The following is a 27,159-nucleotide window of genomic DNA, read 5'->3' on the forward strand; positions in this document are numbered from 1 at the left end:
CCCTCCCTCCTGGGGACTAACTTAAAAGGGACAGGCTGCAGCAGCTCCATTGTGAATGGAGGGAGAAAAGTTAGCATTCTCTCTGCTGCATTTAACATCGAATTCTGTAGAATATCAACCGGCTGGGAAGAGGTGAGAGGCGACTCGGCCGGGTGTGGGTGGGGCCAAGGAGGGGTAATTACTACCGGTTTGGCAAACTGATGCCCATAATCCCTAGTGGTTCACCCGAACCGGTCTGAACTGGTAGGATTTCACCCCGGGACTGTCCCTAGGCTTGTTACAGGACCAAGAGAACAACTTCAGGTGACTGCCTGAAGATTATATCCAATTGAGTGTGAAGAGTTGATTGGACAATGTGATGAACTTCTTGTGGGTGTGGGGCAGGGCTGTGAACTGTCAACTGGGTGTGGAAAACCAGGAAGCTTTCAGTTTTGGGTTTTCCCAGCTGTGCCAACATGACATCTCTAATAAATTGGAACTTTGAGGAACCTCAAGCCTCAGAGCTTTATTTCGTTGGGGGTGTTCCTTGGAACACTGACATTAGGTAGTCTTCGAGTTATTTTATTTTTTTTACATTTATATCCCGCCCTTCTCCGAAGACTCAGGGCGGCTTACAGTGTATAAGGCAATAGTCTCATTCTATTTGTATATTTACAAAGTCAACTTATTGCCCCCCCAACAATCTGGGTCCTCATTTTACCTACCTTATAAAGGATGGAAGGCTGAGTCAACCTTGGGCCGGGCTTGAACCTGCAGTAATTGCAGGCTACTGTGTTCTAATAACAGGCTTCTTACAGCCTGAGCTATTCCGGCCCTTGAGTTATGACCACAATGGAACAGCCCACTGTGGTCCTAAGTCGTAATGTTTCTGTTATTTCTGCCATTATGACTTAAGATGCAACTGAAGATTTTGATCAAGTTTCCATCTGCTGGCACTCAGCATTTTCCAGTTCTCAAGTTTTTTTTGTTTTGTTTACATTTATATTCCGCCCTTCTCCGAAGACTCAGGGCGGCTTACAGTGTGTAAGGCAATAGTCTCATTCTATTTGTATATTTACAAAGTCAACTTATTGCCCCCCCAACAATCTGGGTCCTCATTTTACCTACCTTATAAAGGATGGAAGGCTGAGTCAACCTTGGACCTGGTGGGGCTTGAACCTGCAGTAATTGCAGGCAGCTATGTTTAATAACAGGCTTCTTACAGCCTGAGCCACACCGCGGCCCTTTGAGGGTTAACTTTGAGGGTTAACTAGGTTAGAGGGAGACTGGATTTAGGCCTTTAGGCAAATCTATCTCCCTAGCCTTGATGTATAGTTTTCTCACTTTTGCAAGTAATAGGTACCCATTTAAAATCATAAGGAGTACTAGGCTGGACACAACAAAGGCATGTAAATTTAATTAATCAGAGCATAGAATCCTGGGCTAAATGAGAGGTAGACAACAGGATGGCTATGAATGTTGAGATATCTGTGTGACATGCCTAGTTTTTATCCATGGACATGGGCAGCACAAATTATTATTTTTCAAACTTGTTATTTTCTTCTTTTCTGAGCTAGATCAGACACCACTGACCCGGAACTGCGGCCGAGGCTCTTCGATGGACTCTGCTGGTGTGTCCAAAGTTCCCCACTTGTATGCGAATTCGGCTCCTCGACGTTTCCACTCCTCTAGGAACAGCGTGGACCAGATAACATTGAAGATGGCAAATATAACAGAGCAAATGTCCCGGCTGGTCTAATTAGGAAGGGAAGAGATGATTAATGAAGAACAAAGAAAGACCGGAATTTCCACTGTTTTAACAGCTTCTAAAGAAGGTTGTTTATCCCATCAATCAGAAAAATCAACTCCAACAATTCTTCTGGGATGAGGATATCACCAATAAAGAAGAATATTGGTAGCTCGGGGTTGCTAATCTAGCACTGATGTTAAATCAGAGGTGGTATTCAGCCATTTCTGATCAGTTCTGGTGAACCGGTAGTGGAAATTTTGAGTAGTTCAGAGAACCGACAAATACCACCTCTGATTGGCCCGCCGTCGACCTGTTCGCTGCCTCCCAAGTCACAGCTGATCGAGTCCCAGTTGATGGGCTGCGTCTTCTTTTGTTGCCCTGCACAGGAGAACGGAGCTGGAAAGCAGGTTAGTGGGGTGGGGAGGGAATTGAAATTTTACCGTATCCTTCCCCTGGAGTGGGTGGAAATGGTGATTTTACAGTATTCTTCCCCTGCTACGCCCACCAAGCCAAGCCAAGCCAAGCCACACCCACCAAGCCACGCTCATAGAACCGGTAGTAAAAAAATTTTGATCCCACCACTGTGTTAGACCTTAGTTTGGGTAGATGTTTGGGCAGATGTTTGTTTTGGTAATGAAACATCTGCAAGAAAACAACCAAGTTCAAAGAGCACCAAGGATAATATTAACAACCAGCAATCTTGGCCTGAACTCAAAAATTCACCTTCCAACAATGGCCAGACGGATAGGTCTGGTAAGACAGGATCAGCCCTTCCCTCTGCACCTTTGCAGTAGTATGCCAAACATTTCATTTCAAAACACTCCTAGCACAAAATCTCAGACATGTCTCATTTCAAGTGTGAACAGTGCTGCTTTGAGCATAGGACTGTTCTGGCTGCAAATGTAAATGGTTGCAGCAATTCTGTTTTTGAGCCTGAAATCTTTGCAAAATGTTCCAGACAGTCCATTCCACTCAAAGCAGGATGCTGCAGTGCACTTGAAACATTTCAGAATGGGAACATTTCACACACTCCTTGGATTTGACATCTCAAGATGATCTCCTTTGCACAAAGAGGTTCCTTTTGTTGTTAGTTGGGTACAACTAACAACAAAAGGAACCTCTTTAGATAGTCATTTTAGATAGATAGATAGATAGATAGATAGATAGATAGATAGATAGATAGATGGATGGATGGATGGATGGATGGATGGATGGATGGATGGATGGATGGATGGATGGATGGATGGATGGATGGATGGATAGATAGATAGATAGATAGATAGATAGATAGATAGATAGATAGATAGATAGATAGATAGATAGATAGATAGATAGATGATAGATCGATCGATCTGTTTTTTTCCTCTCGCCAGAAAATAGGGACTGGCTTGGTGGTAAAAATCCTTAGGGTTGGTTGGTGATCAGAAGCATTGTGGAGGATACAGGACCTTACCCTAGCAAAGGTAGACTGCCTTTGAAGCTGGAGAGTGCATTGTTAGCCATGGATACTGGTAGCCATTGATAGAGAGAAGACCCCTTTTGAACAGATCAAATCACCATCTGATCCAATCTGATCTATTAACAATGCTCAGATGTTTGCCAGAGGTCCAGCAACAGGAAGGAAAGTCACAGCCTCAGATAGCTTTCATTTACTTAATTGGTTATGATGACAGCTGGTCCTCAACCTACAATGACAATTGGGATCAGAATTCCAATTGCTAAGCAAGGCGGTTGTTAATCTGATTTTATGACCTTCTTTGCCACAGTTGTTAAGTGAAGCATGTGGTTGTTATACAAATCCAGCTTCCTTTAGAGACTTTGCTTCTCAGAAGCCAGCTAGGAAGATAGCAAGAGACTTTTACATGATGGTCACACTGCAAACCATCATACATACCCAAATTTTGATCCTGTGACTGTGGGGATGCTGCAATGGTTATAAAAGCAAGGATCAATTGTAAGTCATTCTATCAGTGTTGTTGTAATTTCAAATGGTCATTAAACAAATGGCTGCATACTGAGGACTATTTATAACAGATTGTAGAAAGTTAGCACCCACCCTTCTCCTAGAAGAGTGAAATATTTTAGGAAATATTAAAAAGGTAGAATATTATACCTCCCTAAAGAGAGAAATGGAGGAACATACTGTACTCTTGGAAAGTAGTCCCTACCTTTCTTAATAGCCCTCAGCAGATGTCAGCACTAAAGAGATCAAGAGAGAGATAGCTCTAGTCATAAGCAAATAGTGCAGGCAGAAATCCATTCAAGACAGGAAGGGTGGGTCGAGAAGGGTGGGTGCTAACTTTCTACAATCTGTTATAAATAGTCCTCAGCATGCAGCTATTTGTTTAATGACCATTTTGAAATTCCCGGCAGCAAGGTCTGAACAAAGGTAGGATTAGCCCTCAGCCACAATAGGAATTGCCCAATGCCCCTTCATTGCATCAGCAGTCCAAACGTCAACCAAACTTAGCTCAGACAAATATGACCCCATGGGAGTCTGACAACAGCCAATAGGATAATGTTCTTGCACAGGAACAGGAAGTTCAAGTACAAAGCCCAAGATAAGGTATAAATACCCCCCCACACTATCAACTTCCCAGAATCACACGTGTTTGGTGGTTCTATTTCATCAATAAATGGACCCTCTTTCCAATCAGCCTTCATTTTGTCTCCAGTGCCTTTCTCCTCACTCGGAACTGAACCAGATGGATATTTCTTCCAAAGATGTTAGATCCATCCTCAGTTAATGTCTGATCATCATCATCAGGCACTGGATTTTTGTACCTGTCCATTGGGAATGGATAGGTAAAACATATAAGAACTAATTATCTTATTGTGGCCTTAGCAGCCATGGGTGGAATTAGGGTCCTTTGGTTACATTTTTAAACACTGAGAAACTATAGAGAAAATGTCAAATGGTTTGCCAGGACAGTAAGCAGAATCTCAGTGAGTATACAGTAGGCAAGTCATCTGAATAGAAGACCCTGGAAGGAATTACAAAGGACACTTATTTTTCTTCATCGTCTTTCTTCATAGAGGAAATAAAGCTTTCCCACTGTTAGAATAGTACAAAATAGGACTTTGATATGATCCAGTAAGCTCTAACTGATTCCAAGCATTCCCTGTTCTATTTCTGCCTAGCTTCAGGTGGTTTGCCAAGTATGACTGCATTTGGAGAAGGAAGATCTTGCGATATTGCCTTAAGTGACACAAGCCTTGAGTTTACTGTAATACACACCACATAATGGTATGCTTAAAGTCTTAAGGAGTCACAACTGCACCACGTGTGCATTCCTTAGCAATCAGGTGGTTGATTAGCCTCCTTGTCTATCCACAGAGAAGCTACTAGTTAAGAACCGAAAGAAGTCTTTACCTTAACAGCTGAAAGCCAGTTTGGACTCTAAAGCAGGGGTCTCATCTTGGCAACTTTAAGACTTAGGACTTCAACTCCCAGAATCACACGTGTTTGGTGGTTCTATTTCATCAATAAATGGACCCTCTTTCCAATCAGCCTTCATTTTGTCTCCAGTGCCTTTCTCCTCACTCGGAACTGAACCAGATGGATATATCTTCCAAAGATGTTAGATCCATCCTCAGTTAATGTCTGATCATCATCATCAGGCACTGGATTTTTGTACCTGTCCATTGGGAATGGTAAAACATATAAGAACTAATTATCTTATTGTGGCCTTAGCAGCCATGGGTGGAATTAGGGTCCTTTGGTTACATTTTTAAACACTGAGAAACTATAGAGAAAATGTCAAATGGTTTGCCAGGACAGTAAGCAGAATCTCAGTGGGTATACAGTAGGCAAGTCATCTGAATAGAAGATCCTGGAAGGAATTACAAAGGACACTTATTGTTTCTGCATTGTCTTTCTTCATAGAGGAAATAAAGCTTTCCCACTGTTAGAATAGTACAAAGTGGGACTTCGATATGATCCAGTAAGCTCTAACTGATTCCAAGCATTCCCTGTTCTATTTCTGCCTAGCTTCAGGTGGTTTGCCAAGTATGACTGCATTTGGAGAAGGAAGATCTTGCGATATTGCCTTAAGTGACACAAGCCTTGAGTTTACTGTAATACACACCACATAATGGTATGCTTAAAGTCTTAAGGAGTCACAACTGCACCACGTGTGCATTCCTTAGCAATCAGGTGGTTGATTAGCCTCCTTGTCTATCCACAGAGAAGCTACTAGTTAAGAACCGAAAGAAGTCTTTACCTTAACAGCTGAAAGCCAGTTTGGACTCTAAAGCAGGGGTCTCCAACCTTGGCAACTTTAAGACTTGTGGACTTCAACTCCCAGAATCACACGTGTTTGGTGGTTCTATTTCATCAATAAATGGACCCTCTTTCCAATCAGCCTTCATTTTGTCTCCAGTGCCTTTCTCCTCACTTGGAACCGAACCAGATGGATATTTCTTCCAAAGATGTTAGATCCATCCTCAGTTAATGTCTGATCATCATCATCAGGCACTGGATTTTTGTACCTGTCCATTGGGAATGGATAGGTAAAACATATAAGAACTAATTATCTTATTGTGGCCTTAGCAGCCATGGGTGGAATTAGGGTCCTTTGGTTACATTTTTAAACACTGAGAAACTATAGAGAAAATGTCAAATGGTTTGCCAGGACAGTAAGCAGAATCTCAGTGGGTATACAGTAGGCAAGTCATCTGAATAGAAGATCCTGGAAGGAATTACAAAGGACACTTATTGTTTCTGCATTGTCTTTCTTCATAGAGGAAATAAAGCTTTCCCACTGTTAGAATAGTACAAAGTGGGACTTCGATATGATCCAGTAAGCTCTAACTGATTCCAAGCATTCCCTGTTCTATTTCTGCCTAGCTTCAGGTGGTTTGCCAAGTATGACGGCATTTGGAGAAGGAAGATCTTGCGATATTTTGCCTTAAGTGACACAAGACTTGAGTTTACTGTAATACACACCACATAATGGTATGCTTAAAGTCTTAAGGAGTCACAACTGCACCACGTGTGCATTCCTTAGCTATCAGGTGGTTGATTAGCCTCCTTGTCTATCCACAGAGAAGCCACTAGTTAAGAACTGAAAGAAGTCTTTACCTTAACAGCTGAAAGCCAGATTGGACTCTAAAGCAGGGGTCTCCAATCTTGGCAACTTTAAGACTTGTGGACTTCAACTCCCAGAGTTGCTCAGACCCATTAGCATTCCCGGGGCTAAAAGGAGATGACACAGAATGTTTTGTGACATCATGGCCCAAGCCACTGATTTCCATACTTGCACGCAACATCATGCAAAAACTACAGGCTGATTTAAGAGTTGCCCACAACTGCCTGTTTGCGTCGTTGCAACCTGTGTTGCAAAGAGCTTGATGGGTAAGTATGGGGTGCAGAGGGCTGCAGGTGGGTCAACGCACACACCTCCCCCATCCTAACCGCATGTGGCCACACCCACACCTGGTTTAACCAAGGGGGAAAAAGTCCTGATACGTCACGTGACGCCATGAGTGACACTATGAGTTTGACACCCCTATTCTAATTTGTAGCAAATGTCTATGCTGAGGCTGAATTCCATGGTCCTTCAGCAAGGGGACCTATCCAAAGAACCTTTGGATAGTGAGAAGAGTGGCCTATATATTACTATTACATTCCTCCTTTTAAATTCTTGGTATTTTCCCATCGAAGCACTACCTGTTTATCTACTTGCAGTTGCATGCTTTTTAACTGCTAGGTTGGCAGGCGTATAAATTTCATAAATAAAATCAATAAATAAAAAGTCTTGGGGTGGTGAGAATTGGCCATGGGGTCTTTTCCACTAATTTTGTAGAAATCTATTCCTGGAAAGTTATGCGTGAATTCTCTGGCTTGTTTTTCTAAACAACATTATGAGCTGCTCTGGCAAAGATAACTCTGAAAAGTAGCCAATAAAGCAATGAATAACAGCAATAAACAGTTCTAAAGAAAAAGTACAGGTAGTCCTTGAGTTACAACTGTTCGTTCAGTGACCGTTCAAAGTTACAACAGCACTGAAAAACTTATGACCATTTTTCTCACTTATGACCACTGCAGCATCCCCACAGTCATGTGATCAAAATTCAGATGCTTTGCAATTGACTCGTATTTATGAGAAACTCTTACGAGTTCCTCAGCCAGAAAAGCTTCCCCTGGAGTGGGGAGGGAATGGAGATTTTACAGAAGCAAAGCTGGCTGAGGAATTCTGGGAGTTGAGGTCCACAAGTCTTAAAGTTGCCAAGGTTGGAGACTCCTGACCTATATGGCCAATGATGATGCTGGCAGTTACAGCTCAGCAACAACAGGAGGATCGGATTAACCTTCACAGAAAGAGGAAAACAAAACTGCTATTTATCTCTGCACCATCCTTGGACAAGATGGCTCCTCCTATTTAGAAGCTAATGATGCTGAAAATGCTGACACTTCACTCTCTTCCAGGTTCTCCTTTGCAACTCCTTGCCTAACAGGATTAGGGGCTTCTTGGCAAGAACGAAATGGAATCATTAAACGATCATGAAGCAGGAAATAAGGTGAGCCTACAGACAGTCTTGTTGTAAACTGAACGTGAGTGTTCCTGCTTCTTCTTTGTTAGCCTATGTAGGGATCTAGAGAGAACATCTAAGTGGCAGGGCGGATAGGTTTAATACATGGATAGAGCAACGTTTGTTCACCCTGGGGATTTGAAAATGTGTGGGCTTCAAATCCTAGAGTTCCTCAGCCAGAAAAGCTTCCCCTGGAGTGGGAGGGAATGGAGATTTTACAGAAGCAAAGCTGGCTGAGGAATTCTGGGAGCTGAGGTCCAGATACGGATACCGTTAGTTCTCAACTTATGACCATTCATTTAGCAATTATTTGAAGTTACAACAGCACTGAAAACTTATGACTATTTTCTCACTTATGACCATTCATTTAGCAATTATTTGAAGTTACAACAGCACTGAAAACTTATGACTATTTTCTCACTTATGACCATTCATTTAGCAATTATTTGAAGTTACAACAGAGCTAAAAGATATATGGTCCTCACACTTAGGAGTGGTCACGCTCAGAATTGACGAGCATCTCTGTGGTCATATGACCAAAATTTGGGCACTTGGCAACCAGCAGGCATTTATAATGGTTGCAGAATCTCAAGGTCACATTAACACCATTTGCCACCTTCCCATCTGGCTTTCAACAAGTAAAGGCAATGGGAAAGCAGAATTAGATTAATGACTGTGTGATTCACTTAACAACGATAACAAGAAATGTTGTAAACTGAACGTGAGTGTTCCTGCTTCTTCTTTGTTAGCCTATGTAGGAATCTAGAGAGAACATCTAAGTGGCAGGGCGGATAGGTTTAATACGTGGATAGAGCAACGTTTGTTCACCCTGGGGATTTGAAAATGTGTGGACTTCAACTCCCAGAATTCCCTAGTCAGTATGCTGCTTGGGGAATTCTGGGAACTGAGGTCCAGATACGGATACCGTTAGTTCTCGACTTATGACCATTCATTTAGCAATTATTTGAAGTTACAACAGAGCTAAAAGATATATGGTCCTCACACTTAGGAGTGGTCGTCACGCTCAGAATTGACGCAGCATCTCTGTGGTCATATGACCAAAATTTGGGCACTTGGCAACCAGCAGGCATTTATAATGGTTGCAGAATCTCAAGGTCACATTAACACCATTTGCCACCTTCCCAGCTGGCTTCCAACAAGTAAAGGCAATGGGGAAAGCAGAATTAGATTAATGACTGTGTGATTCACTTAAATGACCACAGTGATTTGCTTAAGGACCACAGCAAAGAAATATATATCATAAAATTGGATGTGCCCCATCTTGCTTAGCCACAGAAGTTCCAGTCCCCTTTGTGATCATCAGTGGAGGACCATTTGCATCTTCAAGTTGCCAAGGTTGAGAAACACTCGGCATAGAAATAAAATATACACATAAAGATGAGTTCTTCTTCCACCCATCCCACCACCCGTCTGCATGCATTTGGATTCTGCCAAAGGCAGGTGAATAGGGCAATTTTAGGCAGCATCAAATCTGTCAAAAGGAGCTTTCCATTCTCTTAGTTTCCAGCAATCCAGATGGAGCTTAAATAGTGTTTTTCTCCACCATTTACAATTTCATCTGCATGGATCTCATTGATCACAAAGAGGGAAGGGAACTGGATGCCAAAGGGTAGCAGAGGCTGTAAAAATGGTTTTAGGGAGAGCTATCTACCGTTCTTGTAGATCAGCATTTTATTCAGATTTCGTCTCTCTGCCCTTTTCCCATTAGATTCTTAAAGGGCTTTTGTTTTTCGAACTCTTCTGCATAATCCGCTCCCTTTCAGGATGCCAAAGCACAAACAGCCTTCTATAACTTTTCTTCTCATGAATAATCCTGCCTCTTCTTCCTTTTCCTTTTCTATCCAGCCTCCTTTTCTGTCTATAGAGATTCTCAGTCATCCAGGTCATGGTTGTCCCAAAAGTGCTTTTTTCAAAAGGTAATCAGACTTCGTTTTTCCTTGAAGATGTTTCATTTCTCATCCAAGAAGCTTCTTCAATTTTGGGAAAGTCTCAGAACTTCTGAGAACTGAAGAAGCTTCTTGGATGAGAAGCGAAATGTCTTTAAGGAAAGTCCAGGTGCCTTTTGAATAAAACACCTTTGGGACACCCCCCCCCCCACCTTTGCTGTTAAATTTCTGTCCCCTCCTGCTGCTCTTCATGAAAACAATCCATGAATTCTGAGGCAAATCAATGGTGAGAATATAATCATAATTCTATGCATAATTCCTTGTGAATAGATGCCACTGATTTTGTTCTACCTCTATCTAAAGCAGCTGAGAATTGGATTTGTTGGAGGCCTATGTATATATACTGTATAATGTACAGGTAGTCCTCGAGTTACAAATGAAATGGAACCTGCCCATTCTATTTGTAACCCGAGGATTCGTGGGAGTGAATCTCGTACCTTGAATGAAATCACTCCCTCCTTTCACCCAAACATTTGCTAATCGAATGCGAGGCTCGTTAAGTGCACATGAGGTATTTCAGGGTGGGGAAGGCCATGGGGGCCTACTGATGGAACAGGCCACCTGCCTAAGACCACCCAAGGCCTCCCCGACCCTCTGAAATACCTCATGCTCCCCAAATTGCTTTCCCCCCCCAACCTGCCATGCCGGATCACTTACCTTGTGAAGATCTAGCAAGCAGACTACTCTTCAGCCTTGTGCGCTCCACCAACACTCCGTTCGGCCCTCTGCAGGCCAAAATGGGGCCCCAGGGACCGGATCCAAGCCTTCGGGGGCTGGATCTGGCCCTCTGAGGCTCCGTTCAACCCTCCACAGGCCTCCTCCGGCCCGTTGCAGGTCAAAGACCTGCAACAGCCGGGGGAGGTCCGCAGGGGGTCCGATGGAGCCTTGGAGGGCCGGATCCGGCCCCCAGAGGCTCCATTTTGGCCTGCAGTGGGCCAGGTGATTCCTCTGGATGGCCGAACAGGGCTTCTGAGGCGCAGATTATAGTATGTATATAGAAGATTACAGTAGTAATCTTCATTCTTTTTCCTTTTTCCTCACTTCACTACTTTTTTCCTTCCTTCTCTTTATCTCAATCAATAATAACAATGAAGCTATAGGATATTTGGCTTGTACCCCAACAATATTGACTATTTCAAATATATATCAATAATTGAAATATTTAACTATTTCAAAATATCTAATATTATATTATATTATTATATTATTATAGTTCAAAATTCACAGGGTATTTAAGAGGCTTGTAATTGGTATTAGGGTCTAAGATTCCAAATAGCCTATAGCTTAATCGTTAGAGATGTTGAGCAGGAAGGAAAAAAGTAATGAAATATGAAAAAAGAGAAAGAGTGAAAATGACTACCGTCTATTATTCTAAGCCTACCAGAAATCTGATTCCCAGCTTCTTCAGGTAGAAGTAGAACAAATCCAGAAGGCCATCATGCCATCGTTATGCACTTCAACGCCTCACCTGGTCATTCTCTGTGAAGGTGTAGAGGAGGGAGCCAAAGACAGCAGGGTATACCATGGCTGACGTGTAGAAGCCCAACCATGCGAAGTACATGGCAATCTTCACCCCAAAATAGTCACATATTTCATCTGGTGGAAGAAGAGGAAGAGTTTCAAGACAACATAAGGATGAAACTTGAAATAAAAGGCAAAATTACTCTTTCCTGAAACTGTGCTATGACAGAAATCTCTCAGTTCAATCAAAGAATAAATTATATTTCATTAATTTGACAAAGAGGCAAGGAACTAGACTGACTTTTTTCCTCAGCTGTGAGGTAGAGTGACTATCCAACCCTTCAATCCTATCTCCATTCACTTTTCTAATGCTCTGGGACTTTTCAGCTTAAACACTTTTTTCTGGACAGGTAACGTGAAAGCAAATTCAGAAGTACAAGTAGCCTTATTTATACCCCATCTGGACTACTACAACACATTCTACATGGGGCTGCCCTTGAAGACTGTTCAGAATGCAGTAACCATATTGTTGACTGCAATCACAGGTAGTCCTCAACTTACAACCAGTCACTTGGCTGCCTACAATTTTTTTTTTTTGTCAATTGTTTGCTGATTACTTCGCAAAAAGCGTCCATTGTGTAAAATGGATTCATTTAACGACCGCCACAAAAAACGATGTAAAATAGGGTCTGGAAACATAGTGACCCACTTAACAATTGCAATGATTTACAACCATAATTCTGGGTTCAACTACAGTTGTAAGTTGAAGGATGTGACTCCCACATTACGGTAGCCTCACTGACTGCTATTCTATTCTCTAAAACATTTCAGCCAAGTTGCCAAGGTTGAGAAATACCAGCCTAAATTGATGGGAATGTGATGGCTGCTAATGCCCTTCTATGCTAAGGAGACCCTTAGGAAACAAAAGATACAGTCCAACTAGGAGTCAAGCTAAATTCTTACAACCACGGGGCAACGTCCAAGCTCTTTTCTTGGATACAATACTGAAGTCATTTGCCATTAATGTCTTTTGAAATATTTTTAGATTACCCCATCTAGCCTGTAGGGTGCCTCACCCACACCTACAATAAATACCACCCAGCTCTGCTTTTTTCAAGGTCAGCCAAGTTCAGGGAGATGCTACCACCTGCTGAGATTTTCTGACAACTTTCTCCCAGAGGCAAAGATAGTCTCCTCTCAAGAGACTCCATACTTCTCTGCCAGCATCTGCACTTAAAAACTTCCCCATCCGTTCTTCATTTTCCATATATTGGGTGGCCATATGACTTAATAAAGAAGTAAGTATTAACTTTTTACTAATGACTACTTTTTGATATATTATATCTTTATGCTATGCTGCTTCCCAGGCACTTCTTGTGAGATAGGTAGCCATAAAAAATAAATAAATAAACCTTTTTACCATGATAGATTTGCTGTGATTTAAGTAAAACTTCAAATCATTCGCCCTCTTCCAAAAAAAATCCTCTGTTATTTTCTCAACCTTGTTTTGACCTCAACCAATCTTTATTCATTGACTGTGTTATTTTAACTATTTTTTTTCTCCCTGTCCATCTTTCTTCCTCATCTTTTGCAGTAATAATTCACTTCCAACCTTTCCCCCGCCCTCATAATTTGCAGCTTCTTTCATTTCTGGTGAGTGTCTTTTCTCATATATAGTATGAAGGCAACAATAGGGATGCGGTGGCTCAGTGGCTAAAGACGCTGATCTTGTCGATCAAAAGGTCGGCAGTTCAGTGGTTAGAATCCATAGTGTCACGTAACATGGTGAGCTCCCGTTACTTGTCCCAGCTTCTGCCAACCTAGCAGTTCGAAAGCACGTAAAAAATGCAAGTAGAAAAAATAGGGATCACCTTTGGTGGGAAAGTAATAGCGTTCCATGTGCCTTTGGCATTTGGTCATGCTGGCCACATGACCACGGAGACGTCTTCGGACTGCGCTGGCTCTTCGACTTTAAAACGGAGATGAGCACTGCCCCCTAGAGTCGGTAATGACTAGCACATATGTGCGAGGGGAACCTTTACCTTTATCTATGAAGGCAACTCCACACACTTAGAAAATGATGTACAACTTCTAGCTGTCTTCTGATACTGCTACTATACAATATTTGAATTGCAAGGTCTCCATAACCACTGGATGGCAGCAAAGAGACCCAGAAAAATAATACTTTACTGCTATCTGGTGTTTGCCTGGGTTATAGTAGATCTGGTTTTCTGAGCTTAGTGAAATCTGCATCGTAAAATGCTTATGCTGATCTGACTAAGCATAAAATAAATTTTACCACATTTACAGAGAAATGGTTGGGTTCAGGTCATGTTAGAGAGTCGGGGCCTTTGTGCTGGGCAAGCAATAGCTGTGACTTACTTAGGCAGTTTATGATTTCAAATGGGGGGGGGGGGAATAGCATTAATTTTCAACTCTAATAAAGCAAAACAAATCTCATGAGCTACTTTAGTAGACTGTAGGGAGAAAAAACCCAGAAGTGTGCAGGTAGGACTCAAATAAACATTCTAGGTGGGGACCTATGTCAGTCAAGGGGTCATACCCAAAGGCTGGGCTTCACAAATGGCTTGTACCCACGATTTCATCAGCCGGTTCAGAATCCGTTGCTCGTGGATGGGGAAGACTTGCTGGAGGATACCACGAGCAGCCAGCTCAGGGACTGTGAAAAGAAGGAAGGAAGAAGAACAGAGCAGAGCAAAAATCCAGAAATCTCTTTTCTTAGCTCTCCACACTAACCATAGGCCCCTGGGCCCCATTCCTTGGCACTACCATGGTCAATTACATCCCTGGGCAGAGAGCTACTGTGCTAGCAATAGGCCACAAAACAGGCTGACTGAATCTGGAAATGCATTCCAGAGCAAGAAGGGAGCCTGCCTTTTGAGGTGGAAGGTCCTGCTGAGAACGTTCCCTGAGCATTAATGTCAAGTACTGTGGGTGTTTTTGTTTTGGTCTATTAATAAAATAGCAATGATTTACTAGAAGGTAAACAGTGAGGCTTTTCCTCACTATAGTTCCTCTTCCTGCCCTCAGAAGGTTCTGGATTGTCCTGTTCTGCCTATGTTTTGTTTGCCTTACAGGTGTGAACTTTTTCAAACCAGAGACTAACCCTGTTCACTCTGTCTATCTTCTAACTATGGTCAAGGCAGGCCCAGAGGCAAAATCGGTCATCGTGTGCATGAGAACAATCAACACAACTTGAGCTTGATCCAAGTTTAAATACCACAATATGTAAGAGGAACAACTGAACTCAAAATGCAAAGAGAAATAAAAGAGAGAGAAATAAATAAATAAACGATGTGTGTTTTGGCCCTCAAACGGATCATATCCGAATGATCTGGATTTTATCCAGATTTCCTTTGTTTGTTCAGTTTATCGGCTGTCGCAATCAAATGAGCCAATTTAGGTGTCATGCAACTTATTAGGACAATAAAACAAGCAGGAAACGGTGACAAGCAGCGAAAAAACAATGGATATATTACTATATTGGAAAAGGAAGTGCCAAGAATGAAGGAATAACAGCCCATAATCAGCATGGGGTGATAAAATTGCTTTCTACCATGGCCTGCTGTATGTGATAAATTTTAAGGGATTTTCAAAAAGATAGCAGATTAATTGTGTGGCTTTTGGAAGGATAAGCAGCCCCCCCCCTTAATTTCTTTTACAGGGTGACTGTTTTAAATTCAACATCATCTTCCTTTCAAGTGCATACTAATATATATTTAGGATATATTATTATAGAGATCAGGGTGTCTGCACAGTGTGGTGAAAAAAGTCAGGATGAACAAAGCTCTCATTTTTTTATGTGCCCTGATGCTTTTGACAGCAATGATTAAGATAGATTAAAATAACATGTGTGGGACCTAATGCTTGGGACTCTTATAATAAGCAACCTATCTTTATTATTCCTCCTCACATTCCTCCCTCACATTTATTTCATTTCCACTGTTGAACTAGGTACGATTCCTGTGTGATTTCTTTCTATTCTGGTTTTCTTATGTGCAAATGTAGCTAGCCCTCAATTTACGACCACAATTGGGATTAGAATTTCCATTGCAAAGCAAGGCAGTTGTTAAAGTGAGTTGCATCCAATTTTGCGACCTTTTTCCTGCCACAGTTGTTAAATGAAGTGGTGTAGCGTTTCCTGCCTAAGTAGGGGGTTGGACTAGAAGACCTCCAAGGTCCCTTCCAACTCCGTTATTCTATTCTATTCTAATGAATTGCTGCAGTTGTTAAGCGAATGTTGCTATTTGTCAGAAATGGTGTAGGGTCTCCTGCAGTGGTGAAATTCAATTTTTTTTACTATCGGTTCTGTGGGCGTGGCTTAGTGGGCGTGGTATGGCTTGGTGGGCATGGCAGGGGAAGGATACTACAAAATCTTCATTCCCACGCCACTCTGGGGCGAGCCAGAGGTGGCATTTGCTTGTTCTCTGAATTACTCAAAATTTCCATTCTGGTTCTCTGAACTACACAAAATTTCCACTACCGGTTCTCCAGAACCTGTCAGAACCTGCTAGATTTCACCCCTGATCTCCTGCTTGGGCAGGGGGGTTGGACTAGATGACCTACAAGGTCCCTTTCAACTCTGTTAATCTGAATTGTCATGTAGCCATTGTTGGAAGCCAGCTGGGAAGGTTGCAAATGGTGAGTCCATGACCCCAGGATGCTGCAACCATCATAAATACATACTGGTTGCCAAGTACTCAAATTCTGATCACATGACTGTGGGGATGCTGCAATGGTCATAGGTGCAAGGACTGGTCGTAAGTCACTTTTTCCCAGTGCCGTTCTAACTTCAAAGAGTCGCTAAACACATAGCTATGAGTCAAGGAGTATTTGTACTGTAATCATAATTTCCAGCCATTGAAAGACAACCTTCTCCGAATTTACAGCACCTTCATCTAAGACAAGGGTGCCTTAAGCTATCCAGCCTCTCATCTAGCCCCACTCCAGCCCACCCTACCCCATAATTTCAGGGAAATTGGTATTAAATATTAAAACGACACCTTAGCTGTCCAGGGCTGAAGGAAGGCAAAGATAAATGTTCTGTTAACTTACTTCGTTCTCCTGCATTTGCAATTCTACACTTTGCCCTAATTAAATTTTCACTTGATTAAAATTCTTTCCAGCATGATCAATTTCAGGGATGGCTTGAACATGGGAATTAGGGGCAGGGAAAATAAGGAACAAAAGCATCTAATTTGGCAAATGAATATTAAACGTTCTTTTTAAAAATGGTCTTGATCTACGATTCAATTTACAAGGTGCCCCTTAGGAAGGAAGGAAGAAGTGGTGCCTGTCTCAGACAATATGTTCAGCTGTCTCAGACAATATGTTCAGCTAAAATTCCAATTACAGCAGTTTTGTTTCAAGATTGATAGGTGAGGATCAGAGACTAACCCTTCAAAGGGCCAGGTTTGGCCCAAGTATTCTAGCTGCTAACCCCAACCCAACCCCTTTTCTGTTAAAATAAATCACTGATGAGACAATCCAAATTAATGGACATGAGCATGCCTGGATTTATGAGATTAGTTATTATTTTAATTTGATGCTGCCATTATATCCCCTTCTGGCTTTTTTGCAAAGTCTTGAAGAAATGGTTTTACCAAAAAGCATGGGGACCAGTGGCGGAACCAATTGTTTCGATGAATGGGATGATAGGTAGTCCTTGCTCTGTGACCACAATTGGTCCCAAACATTCTGTCAATAAGTGAGGCAGTCATGATGTGAGTTGTACCCAGTTTTACAACCTTTTTTTGCTGCGTTTATTAAGCAAATCACAACAGTTGTTAAACAAATCATGCAACTGTTAAGCGAATTCCCCCATTGACTCTGCTTGTTAGAGGCTGCCTGATGATCACATAACCCTGGGATGCTGCAACCACTGTAAATACCTGCCAGTTGCCAAGCACCAAATTTTGATCACGTGACCAAGGGGATGCTGCCCTGTAGGTGCAAGGACTGGTCATAAGTTACTTTTTTCAGAACTGACATAACTTTGAAAAGCGGCAAAATGAATGATTGTGAGTAAAGGACTACTAAGGGCTGTATGTTTTATGTATTTAGTACCTATTTTATATGCTTTTATATTATTTGCTTTTAAACAAGAAAATATTGCTTGTTTTTACATTTGTTTTAAATAGAATAGAGTAGAGTAGAATAGAATAGGAATAGAAAAGAGAATATAGAAGAGAATGTAATAGAAGAGAATGTAATAGAAGAGAATGTAATAGAATAGAATAGAATAGAATAGAATAGAATAGAATAGAATAGAATAGAATAGAATAGAATAGAATAGGAATAGGAATAGGAATAGGAATAGGAATAGAATAGGAATAGAATAGAATACTTTATTGTCACTTTGAATGTACACTAATCTGCATACATTAAAATGAAATTACGTTAATCGTTTGTTTGTCCAATATCATACATATGAGAAGGGTGGCTATAGAGATTTGAATAATAGGTAAATATTCAGTTCAAAACCAGACTTTGCTAGCAAATGCAAAAGACATGGCACAGAGAAGATTCAGCATGGCAAGGAAACGTGTGCAACCCCCCCCCCACCCCAATTCTGGTTTTAATTGGCAGATGCACAGCACTGAGTACATCCCATCTGCTATCCTCTCTGTCCCCAACTCACTGATTGGCTGCCCTTCCAGGAAGTGGATGTTATGCAGCACTTCACCCTGCTTGGCCCGCAGGTTCTCCAGCCAATACCTGATGATGTTTTGGCGTTCCTGAAAGCAGGATGGAAAAGCCATGAAGAGTTTGGGTGGTTAACATCCTCTCATTCAAAGTAAGTCATGTCCATGACTGGATTGTGTCTCTACAGCTCTCTTGAAAGCCATTAATTCTCTCCTACTGGATCACAATGTTCCAACCAGCTGTGAATCGGGACACACAACTCCAAACAAAGCGAAGACAGAGGACAGACTGTTCCAGGACTGACAAAATAACCACACTCAACAAAGCTGTCCATGCAGGAAATATGGCTTTGTGTGGTGCAGGACTGATCTGCAGATGTGATAAAGCTATTAGCTGGGAGCAGTAGAGTTGAAGTATGGGGGGCTATGGATAGGGGTGCGCTATAACAGCATGGGAAAGATCAGGCATTAGAAAGGGAAGTCCTAAATCAGGGGTCTCCAAAATTGGCAACTTTAAGACTTGTGGAGTTCAACTCCCAGAATTACCTAGCTACCATAGCTGGTTGAGGTATTCTGGGAGTTGAAGTTCACAATCTTAAAGTTGCCGACTTTGGAGACCCCTGCCCTAAATGAAAAAAAAAATGAGAGGCTAAGTGCAGAGGTGGGATTCGACCGATTCGGGATGCTAATTTTATATCTGGTTCACCGAACCTGTAGTTGCTAGGACTGGCTGGCCCCGCCCCGCCCTGCCCCTCCCCTCCAAGGAGTCTCCACACGGTCTGTTTTGGATGCCGGGTAAGTGCAGGGCCCGCATGGGGTTCTGGGAGGGCAAAAAAACAGGCCTCCCGAAAGTTCTGGAAGTCTGGAAACAGGCCTGTTTCCGACCTCCGGAGGGCCTCCGGAGCCCAGGGAAGGCCATTTTCGCCCTCCTGGAGGCTTAAGAAAAACCTCCAAAGCCTGGGGAGGGTGAAAATACCCCCCTCCCCCACCATGGTGCAGGAGGCCAAGTAGGCCATGTCCACCATGGCCCGCCAACCCAGCAACCGAGCAGAGAACTGTTGCTAAAATTTTTGAATCCCACCCCTGCCTAAGTGGATGCTCCCATGGGATCCCAGAGGGAAGAAGAAAGTTTGTTGAAACCAAACACTCAAAAATGGAGATTGTGGGTGCTCTCTAGTGAGACTCGGTGGGTACAAACTGAGGCCAGACAGGTTGCAATTCAACCACAATCTTTACTGAGAACTTAACAGTGGGGTAAGAAAGGAGAGCCAGAGGCGGGTGTGTCAGGGTGCTCTCTGTGTTCAAAACGCATCCAATGACTGGGAAATGGGTGAATTCGCTTATTAGTCTAATTGAAATATTGTGCTAATTAGGCTGCCAGATTCGGAAGTCTGGATTATGACAAGCCTAGCCACGAGGCATTCTTAGCCTTGAATGACATTTGATTTCGTTTCCACTGAATTTTATTGAATTTCACACTAAATAAATACAATCCTGTCAACATGATCCTCCCTCTTTGTCTTCAGTAAACATGGCAATTTGTAGGCAGTGTTCATAGGGATTTCAGATGCTTCATTCAAAGCTTCGGGGACACGAACGCAACACATAGCCCTGGGTCTTAACCAGGGGTGGGCTTCAAAAATGTTAGCAAGGGGTTCTCTGTCCAGTTGCTGGGTGGGCGTGGCCATGGTGGGCATGGCCTAGTTGGCCTCCTGCACCACGGCGGGGGGGTGGGGTGTTTTTGCCCTCCCCGGGCTCCAAAGGTTTTCCTTGAGCCTCCAGGACGACGAAAATGGCCTCCTCAGGCTCTGGAGGCCCTCCCGAACTTCCGGTAGGCCTGTTTTCACCCTCCTCGAGCCTCTGCGTGTGCCCTGCACTTATCTGCATCCAAAATGGGCCATGAGGGGATTTCTGGGAGGGGTGGGGTGAGCAGGGTCAGCCAGGAGTATGGTTTCGGGGTTCTCTAAACTGCACAGAATCTTAGCTAGAGGTTCTCCCAAACCGTGTGGAACCCCCAGCAGCCCACCCCTGGTCTTAACTGAGTTCATGGTAGAAAGAGAAACAGAGGCCATTAGCTATAAGGACTCTACAGAGCCTCCCTGCAGAGTGGCAAACTATTAATAAAAAACAGCTCCTTGGGGACCGATCAGAGAGGTCTCTGGCCTCCTTTCCGGAGAGCACTGAAGTAATAAGTCTTTGTGGAAACCGGAGTTTGTCTGACCTGGCAAATCTTTCAAGCAACCCAGCAGGATTGTCTGTAGAGGTCCTTAACAATCTATGGATTTTCTACCAAACAGCAACTAGAACCAAAGGGAATGGGATTTTTCTAATCAAGGAGAATATTTGTAGCTTAGGGTTGACATGGGGGTTCCTTGGCGTTCTCTGAGCTCGCCTGCTTCCTTGCAGACGCTTCATTACCCAAACTAGGTAACTTCGTCAGTGCTAGGAGATTTTCTCCCCTTCCCTGCCCCACAGGACTCACCTGAGAAGTGAAAAAATAGAGTTCATTTTCTATGTTCTCGTAGATGTAATCTTCCTCGCAGGAGAAACCGCGCATGCCACCTCCAAATTCAGCCTTCACAGGCTTTCGCAAGCCAATCTCGTCTGCGCCCCGGAGCAAACTGCCAAGAGAGGGGCAAACAGGAGAGTGAGAAAATGAGGTTCTCAGCTCTCCAGCTTTTGTTTTGTAGAAAAGATGATCTTAATAATGGAAGCCCGCAAATTTTTTTTAGCTGATACTGGAATTCATGCCAGTGGTTTTTTGCTGACCAAAAGATGGGTGAAAAATATTTCAATTCAGCAATGGGTAAAAAAAACACCTAAGTAAATCCACTTAGAATTAGAACACTAAACCTGTTACCCTTCCAGCTGTTAAACTACAGTTCCCAGAATCCCTTTTCCTTCACTACGCTGGCTTGTGGGGGTGGTGGTCCTAGAAGTTTAAAAGAAGGATCACATTTTCTGCTCTAACCTTGTTTTCGGTTTTCTACATTTGCTGGAATAATGTGGTTTCTCTCTGCTTAGAGGTTCCATGATAGTAAGATGGGTAGCATATAAATTTAATAAATAAATAAATATGTCCTGTATTGATTTTGATGTATTGACATTAAATAGAGTAAGATCTACATTAAATATTAAATAGAGTAAGATCCACCTACGGCTTTCTGTAACTCAGCAAGTAGTCTTACTATTTTATGTTTACTCTGATTAAGGAGAAACTGGACTCAGCAAATGACCTTTGAGAGACCACAAGATTGTCACAGATTATATTACCTACAGTAAGTTGCATTCTGCACTATCTCTCTGTGGTGGAAATGCACCTGGAGGCACATTGATAACATAAGAGTTTTGGCAACATAGAGCTTTCTCAGAGAAACTGTGGAGCCCCTTATGGAGGGGTAGGGGGGGAAGAGGTTCAAGACAGCTACATAGTAAAATCTCTCAGGATATATCTAACAGATTAGAACAGTGTTGGCAAACCGTTTCAGCACTGAGTGCCCAGGGGAGCAGCAGAAACCAGAAGAGCAGCTCACAGGCACGCATGCTTCTATGTGAGCTTCCTGTTTACAGCGTGCGCATGCGCGCTGGTCACCTGGTCTTCAGGTTTCTGGCGCGCCAGGGTTTCTTCCAGTTTCCGGTGCTCCCGTGTGCGTGAAGACCAGAGCGCATGCACCAGAACCAGGAAAAGCAACGGGCGATGGTTGGTGTGCCCAGAGAGATGGCTCTTCATGCCACTTCTGGCACGCATGCCATAGGTTTGCCATCACGGGATTAGAATCTCATACAGGTAGTCCTTTAGACCAGTGGTGAAATGTAAATTTTGTTACTACCGGTTCTGTGGGCGTGGCTTGGTGGTGGGGGTTTAATGTGACTGGGTGGGCATGGCCAACTTTTTTTTTTACTTTTAAAAGCATTTTTTCTACAACCTCTTCAGCTGAAGAGGTTGTAGAAAAAATGCTTTTAAGGGGTTCTGACGATCCCAACTTAGTTGACTGACTGTCAGAATCTTTTAAAAGCATTTTTTAAGCTGAAGAAAAAATGCTTTTAAAAGTAAAAAAAAAAAGAACCTCTGATGATCGTGTGGCTCAGCCGGGCATGGGTGGCAGGGTGGGGGCAGGGATTTTTGCTACCGGTTCTCCGAACCACCCGCCGTCATTGCTACCGGATCAGGTGATATGGTCCAAACCGGGAGCATTTCACCCCTGCTTTAGACTTACAACCACAACTGAGACCAGAATTTCCAGTGTTAAAGTCAATAGTTAAGTGAGTCACACCCGATTTGATGAGTTTTTTTTTGCTATGGTTGTTAAGCAAATCACTGCATTTGTTAAGTGAATCATGTAGTTGTTAAGCAAATCTGGTTTTCCCCATTGACTTTGCTTGTTGGGAAGGTAATGAATAATGAACACATGATATATATATATATATATATATATATTCAGCCATCTTTCCTGTCTCATATTTTGAGTGCATAAGCTCTTGGGTTCAATTCCAAGCTCCCCAAATTAAAAGGTGCTAGTACAGAAACTGTCTCCTGAGACCCTTGAGGTTTGTTGATGTTAGAGAAGATAACCCTGGCTCAAATGGGGTATTACAGGTAGTCCTCAACTTACAACAGTTCGTTTAGTGACTGTTCAAAGCTACAACGGCGCTGAAAAAAGTGACTTATGACCGTTTTTCACACTTACAACCATTGCAACATTCCCATGTTTATGTGATCAAAATTCAGACATGTCGCAACTGACTCATATTTATGACCGTTGCAGTGTCTCAGGTTCATATGATCACCTTTTGCTACCTTCTGACAAGAAAAATCAATGGGGAAGCCAGATTCACTTAACAACCATTTTACTAACTTAACAACTGCAATTATTCACTTAACAAATGGGGCAAGAAAGATCGTAAAAGGGGCAAAATTCACTTAACAAATGTTTTGTTTAGAAACAGAAATTTTGGGCTCAACTGTGGTTGTAAATCAAGGAGTACCTGTAGTCTGATTCTATATGAGCCTCCACCATGTAATACTGGAAAATATATTCGTTTTCATGGTTTTGCTCCATCTCTTTAGACCAATGTTTCTCAATATTATCAACTTTAGGATATTTGAACTTCAGCTCCCAGAATTCTCCAGCCAGCATCCTCAAAGGTTGAGAAATATTGCTTTAGACTAACCTTCTAGTGCAGGGGTCTCCAACCTTGGTCCCTTTAAGACTTGTTGTTGTGGCTCCGCCCCCCGAGCCTGGCCTCTTAGAGCCGGATGACTCGGAGAGTGAGGAGGAGGAGCTGACAAGGCCTCCTTCCCCCTCCCGGACCCTCCTCCTCCCTGGCACCATCCCAGGTTCCAGCTGCAGGCCAGGAGGAGGAGGAGGAGGAGGAGCTGACAAGCCTCTTTCCCCTGACCCCTCCTCCTCCCTGGCAACGCCCCAAGAAACAACTGCTGAAGATCAATCTTGGCTAGATGCGAAACAGCGACGCTGAGATAAGTGTGCACAGCAGAGGAAAAGGTGGGGCAGGCCCAGGGAGTGCTGAGTCATGGAGCCACACCCCACAGGGGATAAAAGCAGGGAGAGTGCTCCGTAGGCTCTTGTGTTGGACAAAGTTATGGACTACTGGCTCTTTGACTGCTTTGGACTGACTTTTGACTGCTTTGGGATTTCTTGTGAGTACTTTAGATCATCCTGCAGACTCCTGGTTGCCTTGGCAACGGTCTGTCAGCATGCTGCTACTTGATAAGGACTTGGCTGGCACGTGAAGGAATGTTGCCAGAACTTTTCATTGCCAGAAGAAATCCGGCCAAGTGTAAGTAAATTGCTGGCAGATGGCCTCGGCTGGCGTATTGTTTTGGGGAGGAAGGGAGGGGACAGAACACTTGTGGACTTCAACTCCCAGAGTTCCTCAGCCAGCTTTGCTGGCTGAGGAACTCTGGGAGTTGAAGTCCGCAAGTCTTAAAGGGACCAAGGTTGGAGACCCCTGTTCTAGTGCCTCCTCCAGCAGGAGTTAAATTAGGTTGTCTAAGTGTTTACTGCCGACTTGCCCATCTATCCCTCTTGGCAACCTCCAAGAAGACTTACCTTTCATAAGTTGCTGTGACAAAGAATGCATAGACCCGGGTGTGCTTGTGATGCCGAATCTGGATGATGAGCTCTGGGATTCCCAAACGGATGTGGTTCAACAACCATAGTAATGTGTGGTCATCAGTTGTATCTGGTAGGATGAAACACAAATGCATGTTTTCTAATTATGCGAAGACTAGTTGCAATCTTCCTCCATTTAGAAGTTAATGTATTCATTCATTCATTCATTCATTCATTCATTCATGCACTCACTCCAAACATAAAAACATACCCCAAACACCCACATTCATGGTTCCAATGCTTTGGGACAGAGTTGGAAACCTACTACTCTCAGGATCCCTCTGTTAGCGTTCCAGGAAAAACAAACAAACCCAACTCCAAGTAAAAACTATGATGCAAGCATCTTTCAAAGTTCTATTTACTAGGATAGGTAAACTGGCACATCTGGGAAAACCCGAATCTGAGAGGTCCGGATTTTCCCTCAGTAAATCAAAACCCCCAAAACCATCCCCTCAGTCGATCACATGCTCCAATCGCCAACCATCCCATCTCGAGACAGCACTCCGACCACTCCTTTTCCAGATGCAAGATCAGCCTGACATTGACCGACAGGAAGAATGCTATTATGTCTAAAGACAACCCCTCTACTAAATCCCCCCTCCTACTTTCCCACACATGAGAAAGTGGCAGCAGGGAAGCTTCCGGCCTAATATGGCTTCCAAAGCTGACACCCTCATTATTAGTTACAGTTGGCTGGACCTTCTGGGGATTAGAGTTCACCTATAATTAGGAGGCACCGGTTAAGTTTGTCCCGTGTCATAAATAATGCTCAGTATGACATTGGGTAAGACTAGCACTCCCAAGAGACAGAAAATAAAAGGGATATGTGTAGCAATCACAGGCCTTCACATAATTTGGTATACTGATATGGCGCCTCCATGTCAGTAACAACCAACCTAATCGCCCGACATCTGTTCATGTGGCAACCTTCTCACAAATTTTCAAATCCAGAATGAATATAACAGTGCTCAACATGATATACATCAGAACAACTTCCAAAATAACACAGAGAGCCTTCTTCCTGGTTGACATCAAATGTATCTCCCAGCGATAGCCACTTCCAAAGATCTGTGCATCAAAGTTAGCAAAATGGCAGTGTCACAATGCAAACTGATAAGACTTTATTGTGACACTCTGTTCACCATCTTGCCAGTTTGGACCCAGTAATCCAATTTTGCAGATGCTGCTGACTATAGGGGTTCTCTTATATATTATAAATCTTTCTGGGGTTTCAATTAGCCCAGGAACAAATTGGCAATCAGTGAAGATTGTGGTACTGTGTTTCCCCGAAAACAAGACCTATCCCGAAAATAAGCCCTAGCATGGCTTTTACGTGTACGCCTAATATAAGCCCTACCCCCAAAAATAAGCCCTATTTAAGAGCCTGCACTGCCACCCGGCTGCCCGTTCCGTCTGGTTGCTTGCAGTGCCGTCGACACAAAGTGAGGCAAGGCAAGTGGAAGGGGTGGATCTACCCCATGCACCCCACACCAGCTTACCTCAGGCCAGGGCCCCTGCAATCAGGCCATCCATGCCCTGAGAACTGCCTCTCAGTGGCAGCACCAGCAGGCATGTCCAGCTGGAATCCACGTGGCTGCCAGCCCACTTCTGTTTGCTTGTGGTCGCAACTGAGTGCCGGTGCCACAGCCACAAGAAAGGCAGCTGTCAGGGTATGGATGGGGGCTCTGAGGTAAGCTGGTGTGGGATGTGTGGGGCAACTCCACCCCTCCACCTCACCTCATGGCTCGACCTCCTGTTCTGTTGTGGCCGCAAGCAAGCAGAACAAGTGGGCCGGTGGCCACATAGGGTGCTGCTGGACATGGCTGCTGGTGCTGCCACCGCGAGGCAGTTGTCGGGGCATGGATGGCCTGGCTGCAGGGGCCCTGAGGTAAGCCGGTGAAGGGCGCATGGAGCAGCTCCACCTTCACCTGCCTCACGGGAGTGGCACTAGCAAACTGTGCAGCGTCCTGCCCTGTTGGGCCACGAGTAAGCAGAAGAAGTGGGCCTCCCATATGTGGAAAAAAATAAGATATCCCCAAAAATAAGCCCTGGTGCTTATTTTGGAGCTACAAAAAATATAAGACCGGATCTTATTTTTGGAGAAACACAGTATTTTATGATAGCAGCTAGCCACCTCACTTGCCGTTGTTTGTTGCATTCACTGCAGTTTTCAAATCATGCATTAAAGCAATTCCAACATCAAAACTGACACATCTATTGCCTCAGCCTGATGACTCTATCCCTGTCCAGGAATAACTCTAGCATGCACATCACCAAAAGTGTGGTTTAGTGTTCAATGTCAGAATCTCCTCTTTTTCATCTGGCTGCACCTAAGCTAAAGTCTCCCAGCACGGCCAGTGCAGAATCTTCATTGCTCACTAGAACTGAGCAGTTAATTGTCTTCTGACAGTTTTGGTTGCTGCTAACGTGTTATAACCTTCAACATCACCTTTTCCTCCCTCCTTTTCCACAGCTTGCAGGATGCCCTCCTTTCTGCTTCCCATCTCTGTGCAAGGTCAGAGTGGATTATTTACACTGTCAGCACTCCTGTCTTCCTAGGAGATTCTAGCTCCCCATATATTATGCTGCAGTAAATATCCAGGTTCAAACCCATCTTCACTATGAAGTTCATTGATGGACTTGGGGTCAGTCTTTGTCTCACAGCAAAA

General features: G+C 43.4%; 1 protein-coding gene across 7 annotated transcripts in view; it reads right to left on the reverse strand.

The window, feature by feature from the left end:
• The window catches only part of ANO8 (anoctamin 8), an 87,999-nt gene that overhangs the window by 31,705 nt on the left and 29,135 nt on the right, over positions 1–27,159 (reverse strand). For 6 of the 7 annotated variants that reach the window (XM_058163290.1, XM_058163285.1, XM_058163284.1 and 3 more), the window contains exons 3-8: positions 24,428–24,560; positions 20,839–20,977; positions 18,353–18,449; positions 14,255–14,371; positions 11,699–11,826; positions 1,573–1,734 (exon numbers count right to left, since the gene is read on the reverse strand). In XM_058163290.1, coding sequence (XP_058019273.1) covers positions 1,573–1,734; positions 11,699–11,826; positions 14,255–14,371; positions 18,353–18,449; positions 20,839–20,977; positions 24,428–24,560 — 776 coding nt within the window. The remainder of the gene's footprint in view (positions 1–1,572; positions 1,735–11,698; positions 11,827–14,254; positions 14,372–18,352; positions 18,450–20,838; positions 20,978–24,427; positions 24,561–27,159) is intronic. The other variant, XM_058163286.1, reaches the window with a different exon arrangement.

This window comes from Ahaetulla prasina, chromosome 1 (genome assembly GCF_028640845.1).
Source record: "Ahaetulla prasina isolate Xishuangbanna chromosome 1, ASM2864084v1, whole genome shotgun sequence".
Classification (NCBI taxonomy): domain Eukaryota; kingdom Metazoa; phylum Chordata; class Lepidosauria; order Squamata; family Colubridae; genus Ahaetulla; species Ahaetulla prasina.